We start from the raw sequence: 27,980 nt of genomic DNA on the forward strand, positions 1-27,980 counted from the left end.
TACACTTTGTAATAAATGAAGTGAATACCGCAGCAGGTAAACTGAACCAACTCTTCTGATAAGTAATATAATTCATTTATAACATACAGTAGGCTACAGGAACTTCTGGGAGTGTTCTTTCCACACTGACTAGGTTGGACCCAAAATGTCATGAGATTCTGACCCTGACTGTCCACCACTGTACAACATACCAGTAAGACGCTCTGAGGGCAAGAAGCGACCTCGCCTGAAACAACAGAGCTTCTTAATACGGCACAGTCGAGAAGCAGGAGTTAAACTATTAATCTGGTGTCAGTGAGGTTAGATAGAGTTGCTGGCCGGCTCCATATATGCAGATCTAGTATGCCAAACCATGTATGGCTATCCAGGGTTTGATGAGGTCAGTATCGTGATCTTCCTATATGGAGATTCAGGTGTTGATAGTCAGCTCCACATGGAGATCCATGTGTTGTGCCACAACACATGGACGGCAGGCGTGTCACGAGGCGTCATGATCTTCAAATATGGAGACGGCAATATATGGAGCATGTCACAAGGCGTGATGGACTGACAAACCGAATAAAGAATGATATGGCTTGTTTCCATTGGGGTCCTGTCTCCTGTGAAACTCACCTGACAACAGTACCTAAGGTTTGTCGTCTTCTTGCAAAGACAAAATGTAATGCACATCCCCCGTTTTTTGGTGCTGAGCCAAACTGTAGAAGCAGAAACTGTTATCTTCTTGAGCACAATGTTGAGAATGTAATTTATATAGCATGTTATTTAAACACTAACACATAGTAAACACATCGTTTACCTGGTAACCGATAGTTTATTGGCTACAGGTTGTATTTTTATTTTTATTGTTTTTATTTTTTGTATAGCCTATACAGTGATTAGACAGATAGGTTATTGGTTTACCGGTGATCAGCTTCGTGGGGCACTACACTGTCTCTGCATTCTATGAATGTGTTTACCGTGCTTATTTATTGTATGTCACACAGGAAATATCCCCACCTGACACAACAGTGGTCCCAAGTTGATTCTATAGTCAGGATGGCCCCTGGTTCAGTATCATATCAGTTGAAAACCCCAGAGATAGACATTAGACAAGGACAGTTCAGGTGTGTAACAGTATGTAATACTGAGGAAGATAGGCTACATTTACATGAACGATGTGTTGTATAATACAGTACATAGATGGGTTTACAGTCACAGTGACTGTACTATCTGTGATAAATTACAGCATGGTGTCACAACAACAATCTTATCTGATGCAGCTACTAAAAATAACCACATGAATCATAGTGTCCCTGTTTTGGGCATGTCATGTCATGTCAGCGGTGGCCGAACGGATAGCGGCGCGGTCTAGATACCGGAAGGTTCCCAGTTCGAATCAGCCGTCCGACACGTTAAAATTACCACCGCTGAAATGCCCTTGAACAAGGCATCAACCACTACGATGAAATGTGTTCTATGAGCAGGGCCGGCTGGAAACAAGTTCTTGAGCTTAGCCCAGATACCCTGGGTAAATATAGATTTCATTTCATTTCATTTCATTTCATGATACAGTAGGTGAACATTTGGTCATGTCATGATACAGTAGGTGAACATTTGGTCATGTCATGATACAGTAGGTGAACATTTGGTCATGTCATGATACAGTAGGTGAACATTTGGTCATGTCATGATACAGTAGGTGAACATGTCATGATACAGTAGGTGAACATTTGGTCATGTCATGATACAGTAGGTGAACATTTGGTCATGTCATGATACAGTAGGTGAACATGTCATGATACAGTAGGTGAACATTTGGTCATGTCATGATACAGTAGGTGAACATTTGGTCATGTCATGATACAGTAGGTGAACATTTGGTCATGTCATGATACAGTAGGTGAACATGTCATGATACAGTAGGTGAACATGTCATGATACAGTAGGTGAACATGTCATGATACAGTAGGTGAACATTTGGTCATGTCATGATACAGTAGGTGAACATTTGGTCATGTCATGATACAGTAGGTGAACATTTGGTCAGTGGCCAAACAAAGTGGGTAAAACTAAATCGGCTATTTTATACAAAGATTTAGTGTAGAGAGAGACGAGTATCAAGTAGGTAAGAACTGTTATGGAAATAATATATGTCCATCCGGGTGAATGTATATCTTAGAAGTTTATTCAGAAGAACAGCATCAAGCAAACAACATCTCTCAGTCTAGCAGGCTTAGCCTGTCTCACTCAAACTTTCTCTCTCAGTACATCTCTCTCTCGTCGTCTCCATCCCACTCCCCTCCCCAGCTTCTCCGTAGGTCCTCCCTTATACCCCAGAAGCAGGTCCACAGATAAACATGACCTTCACAAAGGTACAATACAGACGCCCTGACTACCTAGTGTTACCTATTCAGGCCCAGCAGGGTCTCATAACAAACAATAGGTGTGACATGGTCTTTTACATACAGCTTGATCAAAGGGTTGATTGGATTAAGACAGGCTTTCAGGCCAAGGTGTCGTTGCTCACAGACACGACCAGACAGACTAGCATGGAACAATATACTATATAGATTTGAGTTAATATTTCCCACAACAGAACGCATAGTGGTAAGGTGCAGTGATATTTCCCATTTTATTAGCTTTATTCCCACATTATTGCTATATCTCTAGGGTCTCCCTGCATGTCTCCACAAAATACATTCTCAGGTCAGAATACCAATACCAAGAGATTACTGGATACAAGATATAAAAATACAGACAAAATTGGAACATAAAATTGAAGCTGATAAATGGGGTCTCTCTACAGAAGTAACAGAACCCACAACTCTAACCCACAATGTAGAAATCCATACTTACATTAGCAAAAGGTACTCATTATGCCGAATGGACCATTTCACAATATTATAATTGTATTGTAATAACTATATGAATGTGTGTTCATAGCTTTAATGCTGTATAGCTGGTAAAGGTGGGGTTTTAATTATTTATGTTAACCATTTAATGTATGTTTATTGTTACTATTCTAAATCTGTGAATAGTAAAGCTTTCAAATAATTGTAGTGGAGTAATATGTATATAATGAGCTACTTATACTCAAGTACAGTACTCAAGTAAATGTACTATAGTTACCCTACTTGAACTCAGTTGTGCTGAGTCACTTAGGGTGAATGTGCATTAATCTTCTACCGATATGTGGGAGGGACCGAGGGAGGATATAGCCGGGTGGGTGTACTGATGAAACCTTAATAGTTATTTAAACATTTTAAATGTAAATGTATTTAATTCCCTGGAACCCCAATCTGCACTGTAAAGCCATCAGTGTTTAGTGGAACCAAATTAACCCAAAAGCCATAAGGGTACATTTGGTTCCATTTGTAGCATATACTACACTCTAGTAGTCTATTATTACTGAGACTGCTGCTAGGTCCATTGGGTTCCTAAGAATCATTAATTTAGCTGGGGACGTTGGGGACCCCCTGGGGGGGGGGGGGGGGGGGGTAATTGTTAAATTAGCGTAAAAGGCCACCTCGGGGGAAGCGTCCTCCGTTTCCTTGACGACCTCTCCTTTAGCCAATCATAGCACACGGTCAGTCCATGTAGGCTATGGGATGGGATCCAAACCCAACCTCCCTCGCTCCCCTCTGAAGTCTGAACTGGGTTCTAAACATGTTTTCTAGCTGAAGCCAAGAACCGAAGTTACCGAACTGTATGTTTTAGTATTACTGCAAATCTGCAACCACCGGACCCGTCCTGTCTTTTTTTCCCTTCTATCTCTCAAGTTTTTCCCCCCTCTTTTTTGTGTTTTCTGTCAACGGAACTGGACCGAACAGTCTCGTTCCGTCTGGACCGAACAGTCGTTCCGTCTGGACCGAACAGTCTCGGATCGAAGCGGTCCTCTCCTCCAGGAGATGATGCTGGGTTCGGTTCTGCTGCTGGTGGTCCTGGGACTTCTGAGCGTCTACCTGCTGTGTCTCCACAGTGGCAGGAAAAGGTTTGATTTCAACCCATGAAACCGTGCATAATCTGACACCTCGTTGTGTTCCAACTTCCAACTGCGATATCGTTCAAACGAGTTGGAAGTTGGATAATCGCATATGGTATTGGGTAATCAATCTGCAGTGTTGCGTTAAAGCGTTGTTTTAGGAACAATATTATTTGCAATATCAACAGTTACATTTGTTACCACGTACGGTGTGCTTCATATTTTAAGTTGGTTAATAAATGCGTTATAATGATTTATTATTTAGCCTATAAAGAGCCTGAGGTGTAATCAATACCAGTGCGATCAGGTTACTTGCTCCGTGCTCGGTCACGCATTCACTTCCACACGAAGTTGGCTTTGCTAAAATAGGAGAAAACACAGACGCACGCACGCACGCACGCACGCGCGCGCACGCACGCACACACACACACACACACACACACACACACACACACACACACACACACACACACACACACACACACACACACACACACACACACACACTCATAGTAAATGTGAAAGACGTGAATTCATCAACATCAATATATAAATGCATGATGGAAAAAGCAAGAATAACGATATGACAGTGATAAGAAAGCCAGATCATTAGTCAAAGTGTTTCCATAACATGCTGTGGGGTGTATACCTGTATATAGCCAGGGACTTGTTGCTGCATGTTTTACACTTGAAGGATTTCATAAGACCTTTCTGAGATGAGATGTAGTGTGGAGTATACTATACTATGCAGCCCTGCTTCCATTGTTTGTTCCATATGTCATAGTCTATGACATATGGAACAAACAATGGAAGCAGGGCTGCAGCCACCATTGGTGTGTGAATGTGGGAAGTGAGGACGCTGGCGTCGACTGTTTGCCGCTTCACCTCCCAATGTATGCATGAATGAACCATATGGTTCATTAATTTACAATATTGTAAAGTGCTTTGAGCACTTGGAAAAGCGCTATAAAATGCAATTCATTATGTCACGCCACCATATATGGCCGTCAGTCCGTCACGCCTCGTGACACGCTCCTGTCTCCATATATGAAGATCACGACACTGACCTCATGAAACCAAGGACAGCCATACATGGAGAAGACTGGATCATAGATGTGCATGGAGTCGGCCAGCAACTCTACATCTGACCTTAAACCATTAGATGTCCATATATGGAGCTGACCTGTTCTGACATTCCATATGTTGATCTGACCTCATCAAACTCTGTACACTCAAGATAGGGCCAGTACAGAATTCATTCCATATGTTGATCTGACCCCCCATGCCAAAAAGCCAAAGTGTGTGTGTGTGTGTGAGAGAAATGTATTTTTGAGGGGTGTTAGCCCCCTCCTATGCCCAGCTTTTCATGTTTGTGTAAACACAAAGATTGAAGACCAAAAAATGTGAAGTGAGCGGCGCTTTTATCATCGTGCATCATCTCATATTGGCCAATCAGAATGCCTGTTGCCACAAATTTACGTCATATTTGGCAGACATTTGACCTTATTTCTCCTTTTATTGTCAATGGTATATATGAGACGTGTGGGGACAAGATGACGTACATTTTCCCTTCATTGTCAATTGTGATGATTTGATTGGTTGAGCACGGAACGTAAATGTTGTCCCCGCACGTATTATATTTGCCGACAATGAAAGGAGAAATTGGGTCAAATGTCCGCCAAATATGACGTAAATGTTGTCCCCGCACGTATCATATTTGCCATTGACAATGAAAGGAGAAATTGGGTCAAATGTCCGCCAAATATGACGTAAATGTTGTCCCCGCACGTATCATATTTGTCATTGACAATGAAAGGAGTAATTGGGTCAAATGTCCACCAAATATGACGTAAATTTGTGGCAACACAAACATTAAATGCCATTAACAATGAAGGGAAAATTTACGTCATATGTAGACGAGCAAATCGGCTAACCAATCACATAAATTCAGTTGTTCATGAGATGTTGTATGATGATGTATAATGATAAGAGCGGGTGTCACACGGGTGTGATTTTTGCCCCTCCTATATACAGCTTTAATGTTTGTTTTTCAACGATGCTTGTTTAAGAAAACACTATAGACAATAAAGATAAATTCAATGTTTGCTGCTGCAACCCTATAGTCAAGTAAAGTAAAGACTTAACATTTTACACGTCGCAACAGCTTCTTCTGATTAAGAGCATTTGTAAGCGATTAAACATTGTGCCATGTGTGTGCGTGCACGTGTGTGCATGTGTGTGTGTGCCTGCTTGTGTCTATTACTCAGCCAGCTAAACTCATCTTCAAAACATCCACTTTTAAACCTCTCTCACACACACACACACACACACACACACACACACACACACACACACACACACACACACACACACACACACACACACACACACACACACACACACACACACACACACACACACACACACACACACACAGGAAGGTTGTTAGCAGCTCCCAGTGTCCCGCTGCTGCTTTGTTTGCTTGAGAACAGTGAACTGCGTGGGCTGCTGGACAAGAAACCACATTCCAATCACACGCACGCACGCACGCACGCACGCACGCACGCACGCACGCACGCACGCACGCACGCACGCACGCACGCACGCAAACACACACACACACACACACACGTACACACACGTACACACACGTACACACACGTACACACACGTACACAGACACATACTCCTGACTACTGCTGCCAGACATGCAGAGTCCTGTAACCGAAAGGTCACAGGGTAAAATTCTTTTACATTTATTTATTTACAGTCGGCTGTGAATGTGCGTGCGTGCATGCATGATACTCTCTGATATTACCCCCATACAATAACATGGTTCATTGATATTTGTATTGAACCAAACTTGTTGTTCTTCTTGTTATCTCTGTGCACGCTGAACACAAAAAAATCTATATTATTTTCATTCATATATTAATTTACAACGGAAGTCTGTGGGAGTGCCTGGTCTCTCACTGAGGACGACCTAGAGAGACCAGTAGTATATTTGGTGGTTTTTGGTGGATCCTGACATGAAGATTTTGAGAACGAATGCAGTACTCTACAGTGTTAGCGGTCATTCTTGGCACTGTTCTAGCAGCTACCTTGCATTTCAATGGTGCCTTTATCCGAAATGCTTTACAATGTGCATTACATTCATCCATTCACACACCGACAGCAGAGGAAGCCACTGCCGGTGTTGCAGTGGCTCAGGAGTTAGATCAGCCGCCATAGGAATCTGAATGCTCTTGGTTCGTTCCTGGGCTACTGCTTAAGGCCCCTTTTCCACCAGGGTTGAAATGGTTCAGTTCTTTTTTCCCCGCCTAATATGTATAGTGTTTCACTGAAAATGAATTGGTTCAGAAGTTCTGAACCCTGAAAGTTGGTTCGGAACTTGAACCAAAAAAATTGCCGCTGGTTTCATGAAAGCACCAAGGTTCCAAGAGTTTAGAACGGAACCAAAGTTCTTTTGGTGGAAAAGGGGCCCTATACTGAAGTGTCCTAGAGCAAGACACCGCAAGACACAAGAAGCCCTAAATGCTCCTGTGTTGGTGTTTTGCACGGGTTTCCTTTGCCGTGAATGGGTGAATGTAAAGCGCTTTGGATAAAGGTGCTATATAAATGCACCATTTACCATTTATTTTAAACGATGCAAGGCATCAACCTGCTCATTGGGTACAGTTAGGGGTTCATGTGTCTTGCTCAAGGACACTTTAACTCTAACCCACAGCTACCATGTTAAGTGGGGGGGTCACATGCATTTTCAGAGCATGATTATTTGAATGATGATCAATTGATTGCATTCCGGCTTGGATCAAAGGAACAAAAAACAAGTTACTATAAGTTCTTATTCATCAGTGTCACAATTAGCCATAAAGGTTTTTTTTATACTATCATTAAAATCGTAGTGTTTTGCCTAATATTTGGGGGCCACTTTCAATATCCTTGTGGCCCCACAGGTTTAGCCTGGCTAATAAGCCAGACCGAATCAGCCGTTGGCAAAAAAAAATTGCCTGCCGGCGGATTACGGTCTGGAGAGGCTCAATTGTACGCCCATTTCCTACACCAGAGAACTGGTGTGGCCAATCGGGACACGGTATGCAATATGGGCGGGCTTTGGTACAGTGACGTTCAATGCTTGAGACCTTTGACTGACAGTAGCTCTGACCAATTGCGTCAAAGAGAAAATGTTTGAACCCACCCCCCCGGGAAACAAGATCCATACATAGCATCTCCAGACTCAAATACCACATGACAGTGTGATTTGAGTCTGGCTTATTAGCCAGGCTACCACAGGTTGGGAATGGCTGTATTAAACATTCTGTTGAAGTTATATCATACCCTAACCCGTGTGTTGAAATAGAGCTCAGCTCCTCGTCTAGGAGTGGTAGCCTCGTCTGACTAACAGTAACACCGAAGTGATGCTTGGATTTCTTGGAAGGTGTTGTAACTTACCAGTTAGCCTCGGAAACCCAGACGTTTTATTTCCTGAAGAAAGACTTACCAGTGGTGGACAGTAACAAAGTACATAATGTTTTTCAGTATATGTACTTTACTTTAGTATTTGTATTTTTCAATACTTTAGTGTCGTACATGTCATAGATAAATATTGTACTTTTGACCCGACTACATTTCTAGGAAGGGAAAAGGCACATTACAGTATGAATGAACCACCTATCTGAAAATAGCAGCTACAAGTTCACAACCCATTGCAATATAATTATTCTTTATAGATATTTATTTTGAAAATGTCTGCAAAAATGTTGAAGACAGCAATACATTGATATTAAACCCATTCAGGACGGGAACCGCTTTTGGTGTTTTACCCCTTCAAGACGGGAACCCCTTTTGGGGTTCTTGTTGCTATTATGTACAGTATATTAGCAGCATAACATTTTTGTCATTTTTGGGTGGTGCAACCACTCCAAGGAACAGCTTTGTCCCTATGGGACTATGTGACTATGTTACTATGGGACTATGTTACTATGTTTAGTAACATAGTACCAATAGGGGGTACCAATAAGGGGTGCTGTTGCACCACTCGCTTCAGACTGGTCTGATTTTTTAATTAATATTTGAAGAAAATCTGAAAACTCAGTATTTAGAAGGCGTTTTTAGAATCAGCCTCAGTCCTAAATGGGTTAAAAAGAAGAAGAAAATAAATATTGCAATTTGTACTTTTGAATAGGTATGTATTCTTAAAGATATGTAGCCTACTTTTGTATTTCTAAAAAGAAGTACTGCAGTACTTTAACTCAAGTCCAAATTTGATACTGGAGTTGAGTACTTTGTCCACCATTTGCTGTCATAAATAGTAACAGTTATACGGAAGTGATGCTGAGATTTCTTGTAAGTTGTAAATGAGGCTAGATGGTTATCTCCCCTTTATGTTGTCTTAAAGAGAGAGTGCAGGAGAGACAGACAGTAGGACTGAGAGGGAGACAGTGTAGTAGAGACAGACAGTAGGACAGCTGAGAGGGAGACAGTGTAGTAGAGACAGACAGTAGGACAGCTGAGAGGGAGACAGTGTAGTAGAGACAGACAGTAGGACAGCTGAGAGGGAGACAGTGTAGTAGAGACAGACAGTAGGACAGCTGAGAGGGAGACAGTGTAGTAGAGACAGACAGTAGGACAGCTGAGAGGGAGACAGTGTAGTAGAGACAGACAGTAGGACAGCTGAGAGGGAGACAGTGTAGTAGAGACAGACAGTAGGACAGCTGAGAGGGAGACAGTGTAGTAGAGACAGACAGTAGGACAGCTGAGAGGGAGACAGTGTAGTAGAGACAGACAGTAGGACAGCTGAGAGGGAGACAGTGTAGTAGAGAAGGACAGTAGGACAGCTGAGAGGGAGACAGTGTAGTAGAGACAGACAGTAGGACAGCTGAGAGGGAGACAGTGTAGTAGAGACAGACAGTAGGACTTGGTGACTCCTCCTCCTCTTCTTCCCCTCTCTCATGCGGAGTTCCACAAGGCTCAATACTAGGTCCCATCTTATTTATTATATATATGCTACCTCTGGGTCAAATCATGCGAAACCACAATATAAATTTCCATTGTTATGCGGATGACACGCAATTATACGTCCCCATAAAGCCTGGTCACTCTGACATCACCTGTATCGAGGCCTGCTTAAGTGACCTAAAAAATTGGATGTCCAGAAACTTCCTGCAACTAAATGAGTCCAAATCGGAATTAATTATATTTACCCCTCACTGCCCAAACACACAAATCTCTAATAATCTTACCTCCAGTCTTGGTTCCCTCTCCAGTAATCAAAAAACGAAGGTCCGAAACCTAGGTGTAATGTTTGACCCTGAGCTGTCCTTTGATTTCCAGGTGACTAAGGTAGTCCAGTCTTGTTTTGTCCAGTTGAGACAATTAGCTAAGGTCAGGCCCTTTCTTATTTTTTCTGACCTAGAAAAAGTCATTCATGCTTTTATCTCTTCCAGATTAGATTACTGCAATGCACTTTATTCAGGTATCAGTAAACAGAACATTCACAGACTACAACTGATACAAAATGCAGCTGCTAGACTACTGACGCGCACAAAGAGAAGTGAGCACATTACACCTGTCCTTGCGGCACTCCATTGGTTACCTGTACGTTTTAGAATAGATTTTAAGATTTTATTACTTGTTTTTAAAGCTCTAAATGGTCTGGCACCTGCTTACATTCATAATCTTTTAACTCCCTACAAGCCTGGCCGCTGCCTGAGATCATCCAGCTTAACCCTATTAAAGGTTCCAAAATCTCGCCTTATCACAAAAGGCGACCGGGCCTTTGCTGTACGGGCCCCTCGGCTGTGGAACTCACTGCCTGAGGATCTCAGGCTGGCAAACTCAGTATCCTCTTTTAAATCACGGTTAAAAACTCACCTTTATTGCACAGCCTTTTTATGAAATGTTTTAATTGTGTTTATTTTGTTTTATTCTTATTGTATTTTTTACTGCTATTATTATCTGTAAAGCACTTTGTAAACTTGTTTTTGGAAAGGTGCTATATAAATAAAGTTATTATTATAGGACAGCTGAGAGGGAGACAGTGTAGTAGAGACAGACAGTAGGACAGCTGAGAGGGAGACAGTGTAGTAGAGACAGACAGTAGGACAGCTGAGAGGGAGACAGTGTAGCATAGAGACAGACAGTAGGACTGAGAGGGAGACAGTGTAGTAGAGACAGACAGTAGGACAGCTGAGAGGGAGACAGTGTAGTAGAGACAGACAGTAGGACAGCTGAGAGGGAGACAGTGTAGTAGAGACAGACAGTAGGACAGCTGAGAAGGAGACAGTGTAGTAGAGACAGACAGTAGGACAGCTGAGAGGGAGACAGTGTAGTAGAGACAGACAGTAGGACAGCTGAGAGGGAGACAGTGTAGTAGAGACAGAGAGTAGGACAGCTGAGAGGGAGACAGTGTAGTAGAGACAGACAGTAGGACAGCTGAGAGGGAGACAGTGTAGTAGAGACAGAGAGTAGGACAGCTGAGAGGGAGACAGTGTAGTAGAGACAGACAGTAGGACAGCTGAGAGGGAGACAGTATAGTAGAGACAGACAGTAGGACTGAGAGGGAGACAGTGTAGTAGAGACAGACAGTAGGACAGCTGAGAGGGAGACAGTGTAGTAGAGACAGACAGTAGGACAGCTGAGAGGGAGACAGTGTAGTAGAGACAGACAGTAGGACTGAGAGGGAGACAGTGTAGTAGAGACAGACAGTAGGACAGCTGAGAGGGAGACAGTGTAGTAGAGACAGACAGTAGGACAGCTGAGAGGGAGACAGTGTAGTAGAGACAGACAGTAGGACAGCTGAGAAGGAGACAGTGTAGTAGAGACAGACAGTAGGACAGCTGAGAGGGAGACAGTGTAGTAGAGACAGAGAGTAGGACAGCTGAGAGGGAGACAGTGTAGTAGAGACAGACAGTAGGACAGCTGAGAGGGAGACAGTATAGTAGAGATAGACAGTAGGACAGCTGAGAGGGAGACAGTGTAGTAGAGACAGACAGTAGGACAGCTGAGAGGGAGACAGTGTAGTATAGAGACAGACAGTAGGACTGAGAGGGAGACAGTGTAGTAGAGACAGACAGTAGGACAGCTGAGAGGGAGAAGCGACCTTGCCCTAAAGGACGAGGTCACGTGCACGCACACATCCGCCTGGGTAACGGCAGATGGCAGACTGCTGGGCGAGCGCTGGTGTGTCTTGAGTGTACAGGGTTTGATGAGGTCAGATCAATTATGGAATGTCAGAACAGGAAGGACGGGTTGGGAAGGATCAACATATGGAATGTCAGAACAGGTCAGCTCCATATATGGAGATCTAAGGGTTTGAGGTTTGAGGTCAGATGTAGAGTTGCTGGCCGGCTCCATATATGCAGATCTAGGTGATGATCCAGTCTTCTCCATGTATGGTTATCCAGGGTTAGCTGATGTCACAAGGCGTGACCATATATGGAGGCGTAATGTCACAAGGCGTGACCATATATGGAGGTGTGATGTCACGAGGCGTGACCATATTTGGAGGCGTGGGGTGACTAACTAACGGACAGACGGACGGGAGTCGGGAGATGCAGGTTTTCATATAGTAAATGCGAGCTATATGGTTGCAACAAGATATCAGAATGAAGTATGGACAAATATATATTCAGTATTTGTGGGCATGAATAACTTTTCATGTTGCTCGTCTTTCACTGTTCGAGCAACAGAAAGCTCCTCTTGCCTGAGCCTTGGCATTATGTGTTGCATAATGTACACTTGAATGTTTTTAGTATTACTCATAGGTTTTTGACTATTGGTTGACCCCAATGTTTTATGCAATTTTGTCAAAATTGGCTAACTAAATCAATTTATGCTTTGTGTGACAAGTGTTGACTGACGCTTGTCTATTATATACTGTATGTATTAATACACCTGTCAAAAAAGTCTTCAAAATATGTTTTATGTAAATCGTCTCTTACTTTGTAATATGACGGAGCATAAATTAGGCATACGAGAAGAGATCTTATTTCAGCACCTTGTATAGCTTGCAGGCATACATTTTGAGATGGGGGTCCGCCGCCAAATACATATCATTTTCTAAAAAATTTGAAAACTACAGCCTGGGCCGTGGCTCAGTGGTCCAGGCACCTTGGCTGGTAATTCAGTCTGGCAGTGTGCCGCGGGTTTGACTCCCGATCCCGACAGCCTTTACTGCATGTCTTCCCCCATCTCTCTCCCCATTTCCTGTCAGCCTACTGTCTGTCCCTCCATAAAAAATATAAAATAAAGGCGAAAGCCACACAAAAAAAACATTACATTTTTTTTTTAGAACTACTGATTTAGAACACATTTGTAGAATCGGCCGCAGGTCTTAACGGGTTAAAACGACCCAAGTCTTTAAATGCAGCCTGCCCCCCCTGGCCTGCAAGAGGTGAGGTACGGTCAGTCCACTCCTTCAACAGCTTAACTTGGAACAGCGGGAAACACGTTTCTGACAGCAAACGTTTGTAGCAAAAGCCCTCTTGAAATAACGTCCTGCAAGCAGCCATATCATAATTCTGCTTCTGACGCTGTGGAGCGCTGACCAAATGACCGTTGGTGGTCTCTCATCTTTAAAACACAAGAGAGTATTTATTTTAGGGTCAAACCTTAGATTGACTGGCCTATTGAGGCAGGGACCCTTCCTTGGCCTCCTTCAGCAGCACATCCAGTGGGCCTCGTCCTGCAGGGCCACACAGAAGCTTTAAAGGGGAGAATCCTGTCGAAGCTTGCGCTGCGGTACCTCTCTATAGAGTCTATAGGCAAATAATAGGAAGGGGCCCAGTGGGCCACTAATCCCAGTCTGCCACAAACCTTCTGAGCATGGATTTAAGAGCCGGCTATCGATGGCAAGGGCTTGTGTTCTCTTCCTTCGTTCCCATCAACTTGTAGGTCTCTCTACACAGTTTTGAGGTGCAATGTGTACCTTTGAGGAATCCCAACCCACCCCACGCCAAACATCTGGATCAGATTGTTGGAAATCTTCGAGCTGGGGCTGAAATGTCCAAATCATTATTTTTATATTTCTAGACAGATTTACAGGAATGTCTCATATTAAATGTTAACTAGGACTATACTTGTTCTAGAGAATAAGAGCACAATCATGCAATCCAGTAGTAGAATTAATGGTTATCAAAGTCAGTTTCCATAGGCATTTGCTTGATTGTCAAGATTGTCAGCACTCTGGACTGACGGACCACTCGTTGTGTCTGCGTGTCTGTGCAATTGGGCTCGGTGAGTGGACATGTGTGCACATGGCCAGGTTTGGTTTCGATGTAAGGGCTCGCCTTGATACCTTGTTGCGCATGGTGAGGCACAACTAAAATACACAATCTACAAGCTCTCAGCGCGTCACAGAAAGGCAAAGAAAAAGGCAATTCTCTTGAACGCTGCGTTTGGGCATGGAGAGGGGGCATTTCCGTTTCTCTCAACCATCGTAAATGCTTCATTCATGGTCTGGAGAGGGTAAAAGGGCAGTGGCTTGATCCCCTTTGATGTTTATGTTTGCACTGCACCCGCCTGCTTTCTTGCACCAGTAAGATGCCCCGAGGGTATTATTTTTAGTCGACTAAAACTAGTCTAAAACTAAATTACATTTTATTCAAATGATTATGACTAAAACTTGCTGTCAAAACGAACACAAAAAATGTACTCGCAAAACTCGTGTTTCAGTGGCACAGGCTCCTCACCTTCAATGGCTTGAGAGACTCAGTGCTTTTAAAGTGTGAGGCTGAGCAATCCCCTCCTCATTGTTCCATCGACTCCATTTGTACAGACCAGTCCATTTGGTTCCTAACTATCAATCATTTAGATGGGGACCCCTTGGGGTTCACCAGACCTCACCGCTGCTGTAGAGTAACTACAGCTTAACCCCTTGGGGTTCACCAGACCTCACCGCTGCTGTAGAGTAACTACAGCTTAACCCCTTGGGGTTCACCAGACCTCACCGCTGCTGTAGAGTAACTACAGCTTAACCCCTTGGGGTTCACCAGACCTCACCGCTGCTGTAGAGTAACAACAACTTAACCCCTTGGGGTTCACCAGACCTCACCGCTGCTGTAGAGTAACTACAGCTTAACCCCTTGGGGTTCACCAGACCTCACCGCTGCTGTAGAGTAACTACAGCTTAACCCTCTGGAGTATTTTCCACACGTTGCAGTAGTCCCTACCCTGTTTACATGCCTGGTATTTTCTGTTTGCTGATGGGTTTTTAGTTATTGTTTGGACCCAATTTTTTATACAAGAGAATACAGTGTACAGACTGGATGTGACCTCATCTCACACTGTGACCTCGTTTGATACAAATACGTTCTTTTCTAGGTTTCCCATGATTCACTGCAGCTCTCTCATAAAGAAACTTGTGACTTGGCAGGGTGACGATCTCAGGGGGGTCACAGGAATGCGTGTAACCCCCTGCGGACCCCCTGCCTTGTCTGTAGAGGTTGTGTCAGTGGTGGGAGAATCACTCTGATAACTTACTTCAGTAAGAGGTAGCAAGCCAATACCACAATGTAGAAATACTCTGTTACGAGTACGAGTACTGTATTCGATTGAGTATACTATTATGTACAATAGTATTGGCATCAAAATATAGTTAAAGTGCCAAAACTAAAATGACTCGTGTGTTGTGAGCTTGTAGATCTGCTATTTAATGGGGCTTATTGTCTCCACCAGGCCGAAGGCATGGGAGAGAGTATGTTTTGCACTCCGTCCGTGTGTGCGTGTGTGCGTGTGTGCGTCCGTCCTTCCTTCCGTCCGTCTGTTACCAGCTAATCTCCGGCACCGTTGGCCCGATCCATGCCAAACTTTGCATACACACTCCCTGGATGCCAACGACGAACCTCTGCCCCAAATATTCTTCAACGGCCTGTTATAGCGCCACCATGAGGCCGATTTAGGCAAAACATATTTCTGTAGATTACTCATACACATTTTATCCATACATCACACAATTCGGTATACACTATCTCCATAGTCATGTGATCAACATGGATCTGCACCATGTCCCACCTTCCATCCTGATTGGCTAACATTGGCCAATCAGGCCAATGTTTTCATCCAAATCTCACGCAAATCGGTACACATGAGATGTCCTGCTCATCCAGAATTCTATCCTCAGAGATGCTATGAGCTAGTGATCTGGCTCTGCATTTCCTCAACAAAATGAAGAAAATTGTTGCAAAAAACAAACATGTTTATATTACTCCTAAAGATTTTGCCAAACATCTCACACAGTCCTATCCTCCTGGTGGAGACCTGTGCCCAGAAGGGCACTTTTTCTAGTTTGGTTATGTTTTTCAATAATCTAAATCTATATATTATGTAGTGGTGTAAAAACTGCCTCTGCTGGAGTAGAAGTGTATTGAAAACCGGACATATGTAAAGTAAAAGTACCTCACATAAGTACTTAAAGGGGCATTCCACTCATTTTTAACATTTTACTATGTCATTATTATACCTTAGAGCTGTTGTGTGGAAATAATTAAAAGGTCCCCCCATTCTGTGTTTCCTAGAACTGGAGGTCTGAAAAAAAACATTAACATGGTGAATCACATCATCAAGATGTGATTCACCATGTTAATGATTTTTTATCATTCTTTTTTATCATTCTTTACCAGAATCGGGGGACTTTTTATTATTTCCACACAACACCTCTAAGGTATATTAATGACAGTAAAATGTTGAAAATGAGTAATAAGTAAAATTGCTTCCACCATTGGTAAGACTGATATGTTTTGTTCTGTTTGTGTCAGGGCTTCTCTGGTTTTGTCTTTGTTGACATGTCAAATAAAACAAATTTCAAAGTAAAGTAAATCCACACAGATGTTTCACCTCTGCATTGACAGAGCTGTGTGCATGTATTGCTTGTTTTGTGGCATTATCAACATTTGGTCTATACTGCATGCTGATTATCTTGATTGATTTGAGGCTTTTGAACACCCCCAACACACGCACGCTCCCAGTACACCAGTAACAAACTGTAACTCTCATTACATCTTGGTAAAACAGAATCCATTCTTTTTGGGTCTAACCACTCCCTTAGTAGGGTAAATGATTTCAGTGTCAGAATTGACGACATTATAATTGCTAGTAAAGTAGAGATTACATATCTGGGCTGTATCCTGGAGATACAAGATTCTTGGGGAGAATCTCCTCCTTTGTTAACAAGAGGGCTCTCAGGACATTAGCTGGAGCTCTTATTCAGCCCATATTTGACTACGCCTGTACCTCCTGGTTCTCGGACAAAGGTGAGCAACTTACACTAGAGGGAGTATAAATAATGATCTGGTGCCACCCACATAAACAAATATGGGTAAATTCACTTTCCACAGCACTGCCACTCAGGTGTGGAATGCCCTGCCCCCTTCCCTCAAAACAAACAAATCACTGGCTTCCTTTAAAACCGGTCTGAAAAATCACCTATCAATGTCAGCGGGTCAAAAGGAGAGAAGATGCCCAACCTCCCTCCAAGTGATTTATTTGTATTTTGATTTTTTTGTACTTACACCTGTAAATAGTTGTCATGTTTTTGAGGTATCTCGATTACTGTCATCATTGTGTTGTGAATGAATGCATGGGACCTGAATGGAAACGGTGCTATCCTTTTGGATAAATGTGCTTGGACTGTACCATGTACTGTTTTGCATTTGTCAAGACTGTGGTTCTACTGGTCAGCTACCAGTGTATAAGTAAGTGCATACTATACAGGTCAAACTGTGATTCTCTCTCACACATTTGAAATGACCTTTTATGTTTCTTCTGCAGGAAGGACGGCGAGCCTCCACTGATAAAAGGTTTGATTCCCGTCCTTGGCAAGGCAGTGGAGTTCGGCAGAGATACTCTTGGGTTTCTAACAGAGCTGAAGAACAAACATGGAGATGTCTTCACAGTTCAGATAGCAGGTAGCTGTTTACACCTTCATTCCATTTAACTACTTAAGCATTTTATACTAGAGATGACTTCAGTTGGCTCTGCACTTGGTATGCTCTTGTTTCCCTCAACATTAAATCTCTTTGTCAACAATATATAGCTCTTAACTCAACCCTGGCCAGCGCCAGGGGGGCTGAGTTTATTTCGGGGGAAGCAATCTTGACTGGAGATCTTAATTCTGACATTTCCAACTCTAATCATCCTATGTTTAAACCATTTAAACATTTCTGCATTAAACTAGATTTAAATCAACTAATAACGGAGCCTACTTGTATAACTCCCTCATCCCAAACCACAATTGACTTGGTGTTGGTATCAGATAAAAACAAAATATCCAATAGTGGTGTTATCGACTATGGCCTCAGTGATCACTTAATTATCTTCTGCACACGGAAGGTTGAGAGATCTGTATTCGATTGCCATAACACAGTGAAGATCAGATCTCTTAAGAAATATAATAGCAATGATATGTCAGGTCTGTTAAGTCAAATTGATTGCTCTCATGTTTTTAAATGCACATATCAGTGGTGGACAAAATCGCCCCAGTTAAAGTAGTCGCGTGAAAGCACGAACAGACCCATGGATCAATGCTGAAATTTTGAAGGCTATTAAGACCAGCAGGTATTTAACGACTTTAAAAAACTTAGAAACAAGGTTAGGAGTTTAATAGATATCTGTCAAGATATCAGAAAACAAGTCTAACCCGCAAAAACTATGGAAATGCCTGAATCTGACAGGTTATAGAAATAAATCGAACACAAAATCGCGAAACCTTAATCTAAATATAGGAGGCTCACTTATAACTGATCGTCCTAATCTCAACCACTACTTCTCTACTATAGCGGAAACATTAACGATTCAATAAGTTGCCCAGCCCTACATGTGTATTTGGAGCAAGTCATGTAGAGTCCTTCTATAAAAATAAAGGAGTTCAGGCCGAGGCCTTCTCCTTCAGAACAGTGACACAAGAACAGTTCTAAAACACCTCAGGGCCCTAAACTCCTCTAAAGCCACGGGACAGGACAATATCTCTGCCAAATTCTTAAAGGACGCTGCTGAAGTCATCACCCCATGCATCACCTTTATTATAAATCAGTCAATTAAACAGGGCTATTTCCCACAGGACTTCAAACAGGCAAGGGTAACCCCAATCTATAAAAAACCGGTGTCAATATTGAGCTCTATATCAAAAATCATAGAAATAATCATTTATGATTTCAGATCAGGTCTGAAATTGATTCGGGGAATTATTGTGGCATGGTCATGATGGACCTCCAAAAGACCTTTGACACAGTAAATTATAACATTCTTTTAATGAAGCTTAAGGCTCTAGGGTTTGACAATATGTCACTACAGTGGGTGCGTTCTTATTTAGGAAGCAGAGAACAAGTCGTGGACGTTAATGGCACAATATCTTCACCTCTTCCTCTAACGAGTGGAGTCCCCCAGGGGAGCATACTAGGTCCACTCTTCTTCTTAGTATACATTAATGATATGCAGTCAGCCTGTGGCTGCAATCTGGATCTTTTTGCTGATGATGCTGCTCTTCTTTTCTCACACCAAGACACACAGAGGTAAAAAGAGTGCTGAGTTCAGAGCTGCTCAAGATCAGTTCCTGGCTAGTAGACAATAGGCTGTCTCTACATCTCGGCAAAACAGAGTCGATTCTCTTTGCGTCTAGAGCTAAACTAAAGAAATCCCCTGGGTTCAAGGTCGTAGCTGGTAACTATATGAAGTTTCGGCCAAGGAAGCAATCAAGTACCTTGGATGTATATTGGACAACAACCTATCCGGAGAGAGTATGGCATTACAGGTCATAAATAAGGTTAACCAAAGAGTGAAATTCCTCGCTAGAACATCCTCATTCTTAAATAGAAATGCTCTGGAAATATTAGCAGGGGCTCTGGTCCAATGTAATTTTGATTATGCAAGTTCTTCATGGCTTTGACAGTACTGACAATACTCACACACTGGCACACCTAAATCTAACACACTCATGAATATGGCTGTGGGGAAAAGAGGGAAAGTAATAGAATCTAGGATTGTCAGGTCAGTTCTTGAAAATGACATCACTTTGACAAAGACATTAGCAACAATAACATAACAATCACCTCTGAATGTCATATAGACAATGGCAGTGTTGAGATGGAGGAATGCTTCAGATATCTCAGTATCAGCCTGGACAGAAAAGTCTCACACACACACTTATGTCATCCCCAATCTCATGACACTTCCTTTTACAAAACTACAATCTAACCAATATGTAACTCTACTGCACCCCCTGCTGCTTAATCATGGTAACTGCTTCAAGTGAGAACAAGAATAAACAGGCGTCGCACATATTCCCTCATCTTTAGACAGTTCTTTATCGATCCTTGTGGGGACATTCAGGTGTCATAACATTACTACAATAGGCATGGCAAAACGAAAACAAAACAAACAAACAAACAAACAAACACAATTTTAAAATCAGGACACATTCAGAATTCAGCCATGTGCACTTGGCCTGACCGATTTAGTGTAATGTCCAGTAACTATTAATACATACAAGCTATTGTAAATAGAGGTGTAAGTATAATTTACAATATTTCAGCAGTAATATGAACATAGGCTACATATTTTATACTTTATTTTAGACTCTCCATCTCAAAGAGAGAACAGCTAAGACTCGAACTGTACCACTGTGTTACTTTTCTGCAATAGAGTGTATGCGCATGCACAAAGTGAGTGGCAAATTGAGCTGCAAAGTGAGTTTAATGTTGTTTAATGCAATCAGATAAGACTTTTCTGTTTGGGCTGTCAAGGCCAGAAAGTAGTTTTTTGCCACTCAGTAGACGTTCCTGCATAACTTCTGAGTATGATGATGATGTCACGTGCATAGCCTCTATACAGATAATAATGAAAAATATAACTAACTCTCTCTCTCTCTCTCTCTCTCTCTCTCTCCAGGTAAATACATGACCTTCATAATGAACCCTCTCCTCTTCCCGTCCATTATAAAACATGGCCGCCAGCTGGACTTCCACGAGTTCACGGACCAGGTGGCCCCGCCCACGTTCGGCTACCCACCCGTGCTGAGCGGCCGCTTCCCGGGCATGGAGGGCCGCATTCAGCGCTCACAGCGCCTCCTGCAGGGTGATGGCCTCACTGCACTGACGGAGAGCATGATGGGAAACCTCATGCACATCTTTAGACAGGACCACCTGGGGGTGGAGCCAGGAGGTAGGCCTGGCGCGATTTTTACGCCATCAACTGATCGCGATTACTTACGGATGATAGCAATTAGTTTTTGCAAAGTTGAAAGAATGGTTTCCGTTCATCTGTATACAACAGTGACATTTTATATTCCATGTTGTTGTCAACACACTTTTAACTTCTTCTGCAGAAAATAGCAGATCGGCTACTTTCAGTGAACAGATTTAATGTAGAGCAAAAACAGAAAATTCACTATTTTATAGAGCCCTAATCATCAGCCTAATCATTATCCAACACTGTCATGTTGGATAACAGTGCCCCCTGGAGGCTGGAGAAGGTGCAGCCTGTACGAGTTCTGCAGCACGTTGATGTTTGAGGCGACGTTCCTCACGCTGTACGGCCGCCCGGCGGACTCCCGGCGCCACGGCGGGATGAGCGCGCTCAGAAACGACTTCCTCAAGTTCGACAACATGTTCCCTCTGCTCATCGCACGCGTCCCAATCTGGATGATGTGGGGCACCAAAGCTGTCAGGTATATGGATAGGAACAGGGTACTATATGCACAGCAGCCATATTGGAAAGAAAGTGGTCCTCTTCCTTACTTCCTTCACAGGTCTGACCAATTATACTAATTATGGCTCTGTTCCATTTAGTGTGGCACAGTGGTTCTCAAACTTCAAATTTCAATGACCCCTATAACTCTTGAGAGTCTACAACTGTGGTTCCATGTGTAGTCTACTCTGCACTCTCAGAGTTACACACTGTGGTTCCATGTGTAGTCTACTCTGCACTCTCAGAGTTACACACTGTGGTTCCATGTGTAGTCTACTCGGCACTCTCAGAGTTACACACTGTGGTTCCATGTGTAGTCTACTCTGCACTCTCAGAGTTTCACTGTGGTTCCATGTGTAGTCTACTCTGCACTCTCAGAGTTACACACTGTGGTTCCATGTGTAGTCTACTCTGCACTCTCAGAGTTACACACTGTGGTTCCATGTGTAGTCTACTCTGCACTCTCTGGAACCCCCACTCACTGTGGTTCCATGTGTAGTCTACTCTGCACTCTCAGAGTTACACACTGTGGTTCCATGTGTAGTCTACTCTGCCCTCTCAGAGTTACACACCCAAAAGGGGCCATTTGGAACCCCCTCAAGGAACCATTAGTGTACCTGGACCACACTTTGAGACCCACTGGTGGAGTGTTTCCAGTGAAACACGCATAAAATCAGCACCCTGACTCTGTTTGACCAGAATGGAATTCTATCATCATAAATTCTATCATTAATCTATATTATTATTATTATTAGTATTATTATTATTGTTGTTGTTGTTATTTGATTATTATTATTATTATTGTGCAGGGATAAGCTGATCAGGTGCTTCCTGCCTCAGAGAATGTGTCATTGGTCCAACACGTCTCAGTTCATCCGCTGCAGAGCAGAGATGTTTGAGCAGTACGACTCCCTGGGAGACGTCGACAAAGCAGGTAACAACAACATCGCACACTGACCCATTACACTTCTTTGGGGGTCGATGGTACAGAGTCCTACAGATCTGTGATTCTTTTTTTTTGTATTTTTTTTTTGTACTTTTTAAGTGGTGCAATCACTTCATTAAAACACCTTGAGGGCTCGGGCCTATTTAATCCATTAATAAAATGTGCCAATGGACCACTTTTACCGGCGGACCGGAAGTTGTTGTGAATGTCTGTGTAGCAGCTAACAATAGCCACACCACTCTAGAGTCAATCGACAACAACGGGAGGTAAGAATAAATCTATCGCGACTAGCAACTGGAGTTATGAAAATTTTAAGATTTCCGTTGTCGTCAGCTAAACAGGCAGGGAACATTTTCGATGACGTGTCACTGTTGTGCAACACCGAGGATTGCGCAACAAGCGCTCCTAGGCTGTAGACTCGATGCGATCAGTTTTCATAGCACTAATTGGACAGAGATTAATCAATCTCCGTCTCGGGCAACTGACCGTGCACTTGAACTTGACGGTGATCTCCGTCTTGCGCCTCCAAGGTGTTAAGGAGCTTTGTGTGTCTCTGGCTGCCTGGCTGGGTCTGTCCCTGGCTGGCTGGGTCTGAGCAACCAAACGCAAATAGCGTTTGGTTGGTTTTCACAAACAAGTGTCACTGTTGCGCAGCCTAACACACACACACACACACACACACACACATATTAACTGTATGATTTTGGGTGTGACAGTACAGTACAGTAGAGGGACCCCCTGGGGACCCCCACACGGTAACTCTGTCATTTCTCAACCGTTTCGGACTCTGGGCGGCTCGCCGGAACCGGCCCGGCCCCCTGGGCGTGTTACTGGGGGTCTGGATGTTCCGGGGACCCCCCGGGGACCCCCACACGGTAACTCTGTCATTTCTCGACTGTTTCGGACGCGGGGCGGCTCACCGGAACCGAGCCGGCACCCTGGGTGCGTTCCTGTGGGTGTCTGGAAGTTCCGGGGACCCCCCGGGGACGCCCACACGGAGTTGCACCACTTACTTCACATAGGTGTGATTTTTAAACTGGGGAAGGACACCCCAGTTTAGTATGATTAGGCCATGGACCCCCATGACTCTGAGAGCATACAAACGCCTCACACCAGTCTTTCCACCTCGGAGGAAAAAACAGCAACACCACCGTCCAACGATACACAGTGACAGACACGTACATAGATGGATAAATAATGACAACGCGTCTTTGCATTGTTTCATCTGCTCGCCTGGCGTATCTCCGATCCGTCATCATCATCATCATCATCATCATCATCGTCATAAAAAATAAACAAAAAAGTAAATGTTGCCCCAATATGTTCCCTCAGTCCCTATGCTCATTCTGTAGCTCATACAAAAGCCAATTACTGACGAAGGGTAGGTGGGATCAATGTGTACTTTTTGCCTCGTAAAAGTAGACATTCAGGGCTTTCATCCGGTGTATAGTATGTATGGGATATTATTTGTGTTCATTTTTCTGTCTGTCATTTTTCTGTCTGTCAACGTCTGACATAAAACGGCCCCTAGCTAGGCTTTCTGTTCAAGAAGAGTACGTTACTACAAAAGCAGGTGTTACATGAAGGTAAATATCTCCAGAATGGAAGATGGTAAAATCTATTTGTTTTTTAAATTGGAGTGGACAGATTAAGCTTTCTTTTGAGGTATGCGGTGTGCTTCTCGCTATAAGAGAACATTTGCTGCCTGTCGGCCTTGGAAAAGGTTGGTCGTCCAATGCTATCAGTGTAGCGGCAGGGCTAATCAAGCGGATAGGATATCGTAGCACGCTTTGTGTTAACATTGGAACTGTTTCATTTCACATTTTATGGGTTTTTTCGTCATAACGCAGCATATGGTGAAGTATTGAAATGCAGATGATTGCACAACCACCAACGTTGTGAACATTTTTAATGGGACCGCAAAACTAATTCTAAACGATTCTGCCAATAATCATATTAATTGAGACACACAGTTATTGCGGGGTCAAACAAAGAATCTGAATGTGACGTTGATCCCCTATCCCTGTTTGCTCATACTAGGACATGTGTGTAGTCAGAAGAATACTCTGTTACAGACATGTAAGGGTCCATTTGGTTACATCATGTGTACGTACGCTCTCAAGAGTTACAGACATGTAAGGGTCCATTTATTCCTACACCTAACTATCAATCATTTTGCTGGGGACCCCCTGGAACCCCCTTGGTCCATCTGCACCCAGAATCAGTAAGTAAGTGTAAGGTAAACTCCAGTGTCCCGCAACCAAAAATAGCCGCTGCACGTTGAGCTTGTAGATCTGCTATTTCCAGGCCCAGAATTGTCAAACAAAATTCCAGCCAAAGGTGCCTTTTCTAAATTTTAGCCCCTGCCCCTCTTGACAGTCTCTGCATGTCCCTGCTATGTGTTTTTGTCCAATGTCCAGCGCATCACTTTGCCATCCTGTGGGCGGCTGTAGGGAACACGGTACCGGCTACGTTCTGGACCATGTACTACCTGGTGGGCCACCCAGAGGCCCTGCGGGTGGTCCGACAAGAGGTCCTGGACGTCCTGCAGCTGTCTGAAACAGAGGACATCACGCACAGAGACATTACTCTGACCAAAGAGCAGCTGGACCACTTACCATACATGGGTAGGTTTGACTACATGGTAGTCCTTTAAAACAATGGTTCCTAAACATTTTCACGCCAAGGACCCTCACATTAATATGCATTGTTTTGTCCGCAGAGCCCCAACCGATATACAAGATATACAAGCTTCTAGCCTTTTTTATTTTCTTCCAATCCACAGACCAGCTGTGTGATATAAGGTTTTATAATATAGCACCTATCTACCTAGTAAAATCCTCAGTGGTCTGTGAGGATTACAAATGGACCCTTACGGGTCCATTCGATTCCATTTGTACACCCTCAGTACACCATGACCATGGCATGAACCCAGCAGTTCCTGAAACGGCAATGGGCTCTTTGTCCTGACCTGTCAAGAGCACTGAAAGAAATGTCACCTCAAGCCCAAAAGAAGCAGATATGAGCCTCGAGAACCACTGGGACGTGTTTTTCACGTTTTTTAAGCCCTGTTGAGCTCTTTCACTGCTGCAAAGAAGACCATTCTTTCCATGTGTGAAAGGAGCACAGTCAGTGACAGCATCCTGGCACAGGACATGCAAGAACAAGAGGGAGGGGCTATTTTGAGACAACATCTTATTAACACCTTTAAACTCAGTGTCGCTATTTTAGGCATGTTTTTATTGGTGGAAATTGAAGGGGGATGACACAATCACTGGAAATGTACTGTCTGGAAATGCATTTATTTACATGTTTATTTATTTACATGTTTGTTTGTTTGATTGATTTGTTTATTTGTTTGTTTGTTTATAATTATGTTTTGGAGCGATGCTTGGTTATTTGTTTCAAAGTCGAACAGCATTCCGGGAAACCGCAGACCATGGTAGGTTAACAGCTTCCTAGATCCCGCAGGATCAAGGACAGTTTTGTCAAACGCACGAAAGAGGTCACACACAACTTCAAGGTGTCCTGGATCACACCCTGCTGTCTATCGACTATTCAAGAGGAGAAAAAGGATGAGCGTGGAGAGGCTGACCTCACGGCCAGCATACGGTGACCCTTGACCTCCCAGTCACTTACTGCTATTCAGCCAGATGACAGAACTCAACGCGGAGGAGGATCTAGTGAACTTGTGAAAGCACATGATGAACAAAACACTGCCTTACCCGTGTTTGTTTTTGTGCATAGTTCCCATCGTGTTATTTTACCAAGAAAACAAAGAAATGGAAGAAGAGAGGGGTGTTAACAGCCATTTGCCGTTTTATTTACTCGTTGTACTCCTGTGTCAATAAAATATTCAATCAATCATAACTATGCATTTTTGTCAATACAAACATATGGATCAATCAACGTTTAAAAAGTAAAAGTGGTATTAAAGAGTGTAACGATATTTTATTGAATGTTCACAGACAGCTCCATCAACGAGAGCCTTCGTCTGTCGTCGTCGTCGATGAACATCCGCGTGGCCCAGGAGGATTTCCAGCTGACGCTGGAGGCGGAGCGCTCAGTGGCCGTGAGAAAGGGCGACTTCATCGCTCTGTACCCCCAGATCATGCACATGGACCCCGACATCTACCAGGACCCTGAGGTACCCCTAACCCCCCTAATCCTAACCCTTAAACCTAATATAACCGCCACCCTAACCCAATGGGTTCGTAATTTCGCGGCCGGGGCCCCAAGGGGTCTCCAGATGATTATTACTTATATTAATGTGCAAATTGTTTTCTCACTCAACAGTAAACAAACCAACATACAATACAAGGGATATCGGATATAAGCAAAAAAAAGGTCTATATCGAGTCGAAGCTCAAAACGCCTCACACTGTGATGCGTTTTGTCCCTCTGGAGTGTGGAAATATAGTGGCCCTCTCCAATCTCCTCCATCAAAGTTGCCTTGCAGTGCGAGGCATTGTGAGCTTGTATAGTTCGGCTATTTTCAGAATATTTATCTGTGGAAGTGGAACCTATTCAAACTAAATGTAATGGTTACAACTTACAATTCTATAGTGCTCGTCGGGGTGGGGGATGCCCAGTTCAAATATGATTATTTCGGGGGTCGTGGCCTGAAAAGTTGGGGAACCCTTTTCAGGCCACCAAATCTTTAAAAAAGCATCAAAATCAGTTGAACCACATACATTTAAACACATTTAAACCTATGTTTCTATGTCAGTGGTGCTCAAACTTTTGCACGTCAAGGACCCCCAGAATTATCTGTATTTGGCCGCGTACCCCCATCTGACAATATGTAGTTCCAGGGACCCCCAAAAACAAAGATTTGAGTTAAAAACGTTCACTGAAAGAATATATATTCAAAGAATTGCGCCATATTTTCACGATTTTTCAATAGCTTAAAACACCAAAAGGGGTTTCCACCCTGAATGGGTTAATATAACAAAATAATTATATGTATATAACTTACAACCCACCCCCTTTAATTGGTTAAACATTGGTTTTGGTTGTTCGCAGGTGTTCCGCTACGACCGCTTCATCGAGGAAGGAAGTGAGAAGACGGACTTCTTCAAGGAGGGACAGAGGTTAAAGTATTACCGCATGCCGTTCGGCTCGGGCTCCACCATGTGTCCTGGACGATACTTCGCCCTCAACGAGATCAAACAGTTCGTGGCACTCACGCTCATCTACTTCGACCTCCAGCTGCTTGCAGGTCAGAGCAAGGCCACGCTGGACTACAGCAGGGCGGGGCTGGGCATCCTGCTGCCGACCAAAGACGTTAAGTTCCGCTACAGGCAGCGGAACGCCTGATTGGACCAGACCAGTTCCGCTACAGGCAGCGCAATGCCTGATTGGACGAGCCTGAGGGCTGAAGGGTGGACAGAT

General features: G+C 43.4%; 1 protein-coding gene across 1 annotated transcript; it reads left to right on the forward strand.

Moving 5' to 3' along the window:
- On the forward strand, positions 1-27,980 carry cyp7b1 (cytochrome P450, family 7, subfamily B, polypeptide 1). Its single transcript, XM_079529879.1, has 9 exons — positions 1-36; positions 3,834-3,970; positions 17,729-17,865; positions 20,843-21,115; positions 21,404-21,620; positions 22,450-22,574; positions 25,007-25,213; positions 26,555-26,733; positions 27,612-27,980. The coding sequence occupies exons 2-9, from the start codon at positions 3,888-3,890 to the stop codon at positions 27,903-27,905; spliced, it is 1,515 nt and encodes a 504-aa protein (XP_079386005.1). The 5' UTR covers positions 1-36; positions 3,834-3,887; the 3' UTR covers positions 27,906-27,980.

This window comes from Electrona antarctica (genome assembly GCF_951216825.1).
Source record: "Electrona antarctica genome assembly, chromosome: 19".
NCBI lineage: Eukaryota > Metazoa > Chordata > Actinopteri > Myctophiformes > Myctophidae > Electrona > Electrona antarctica.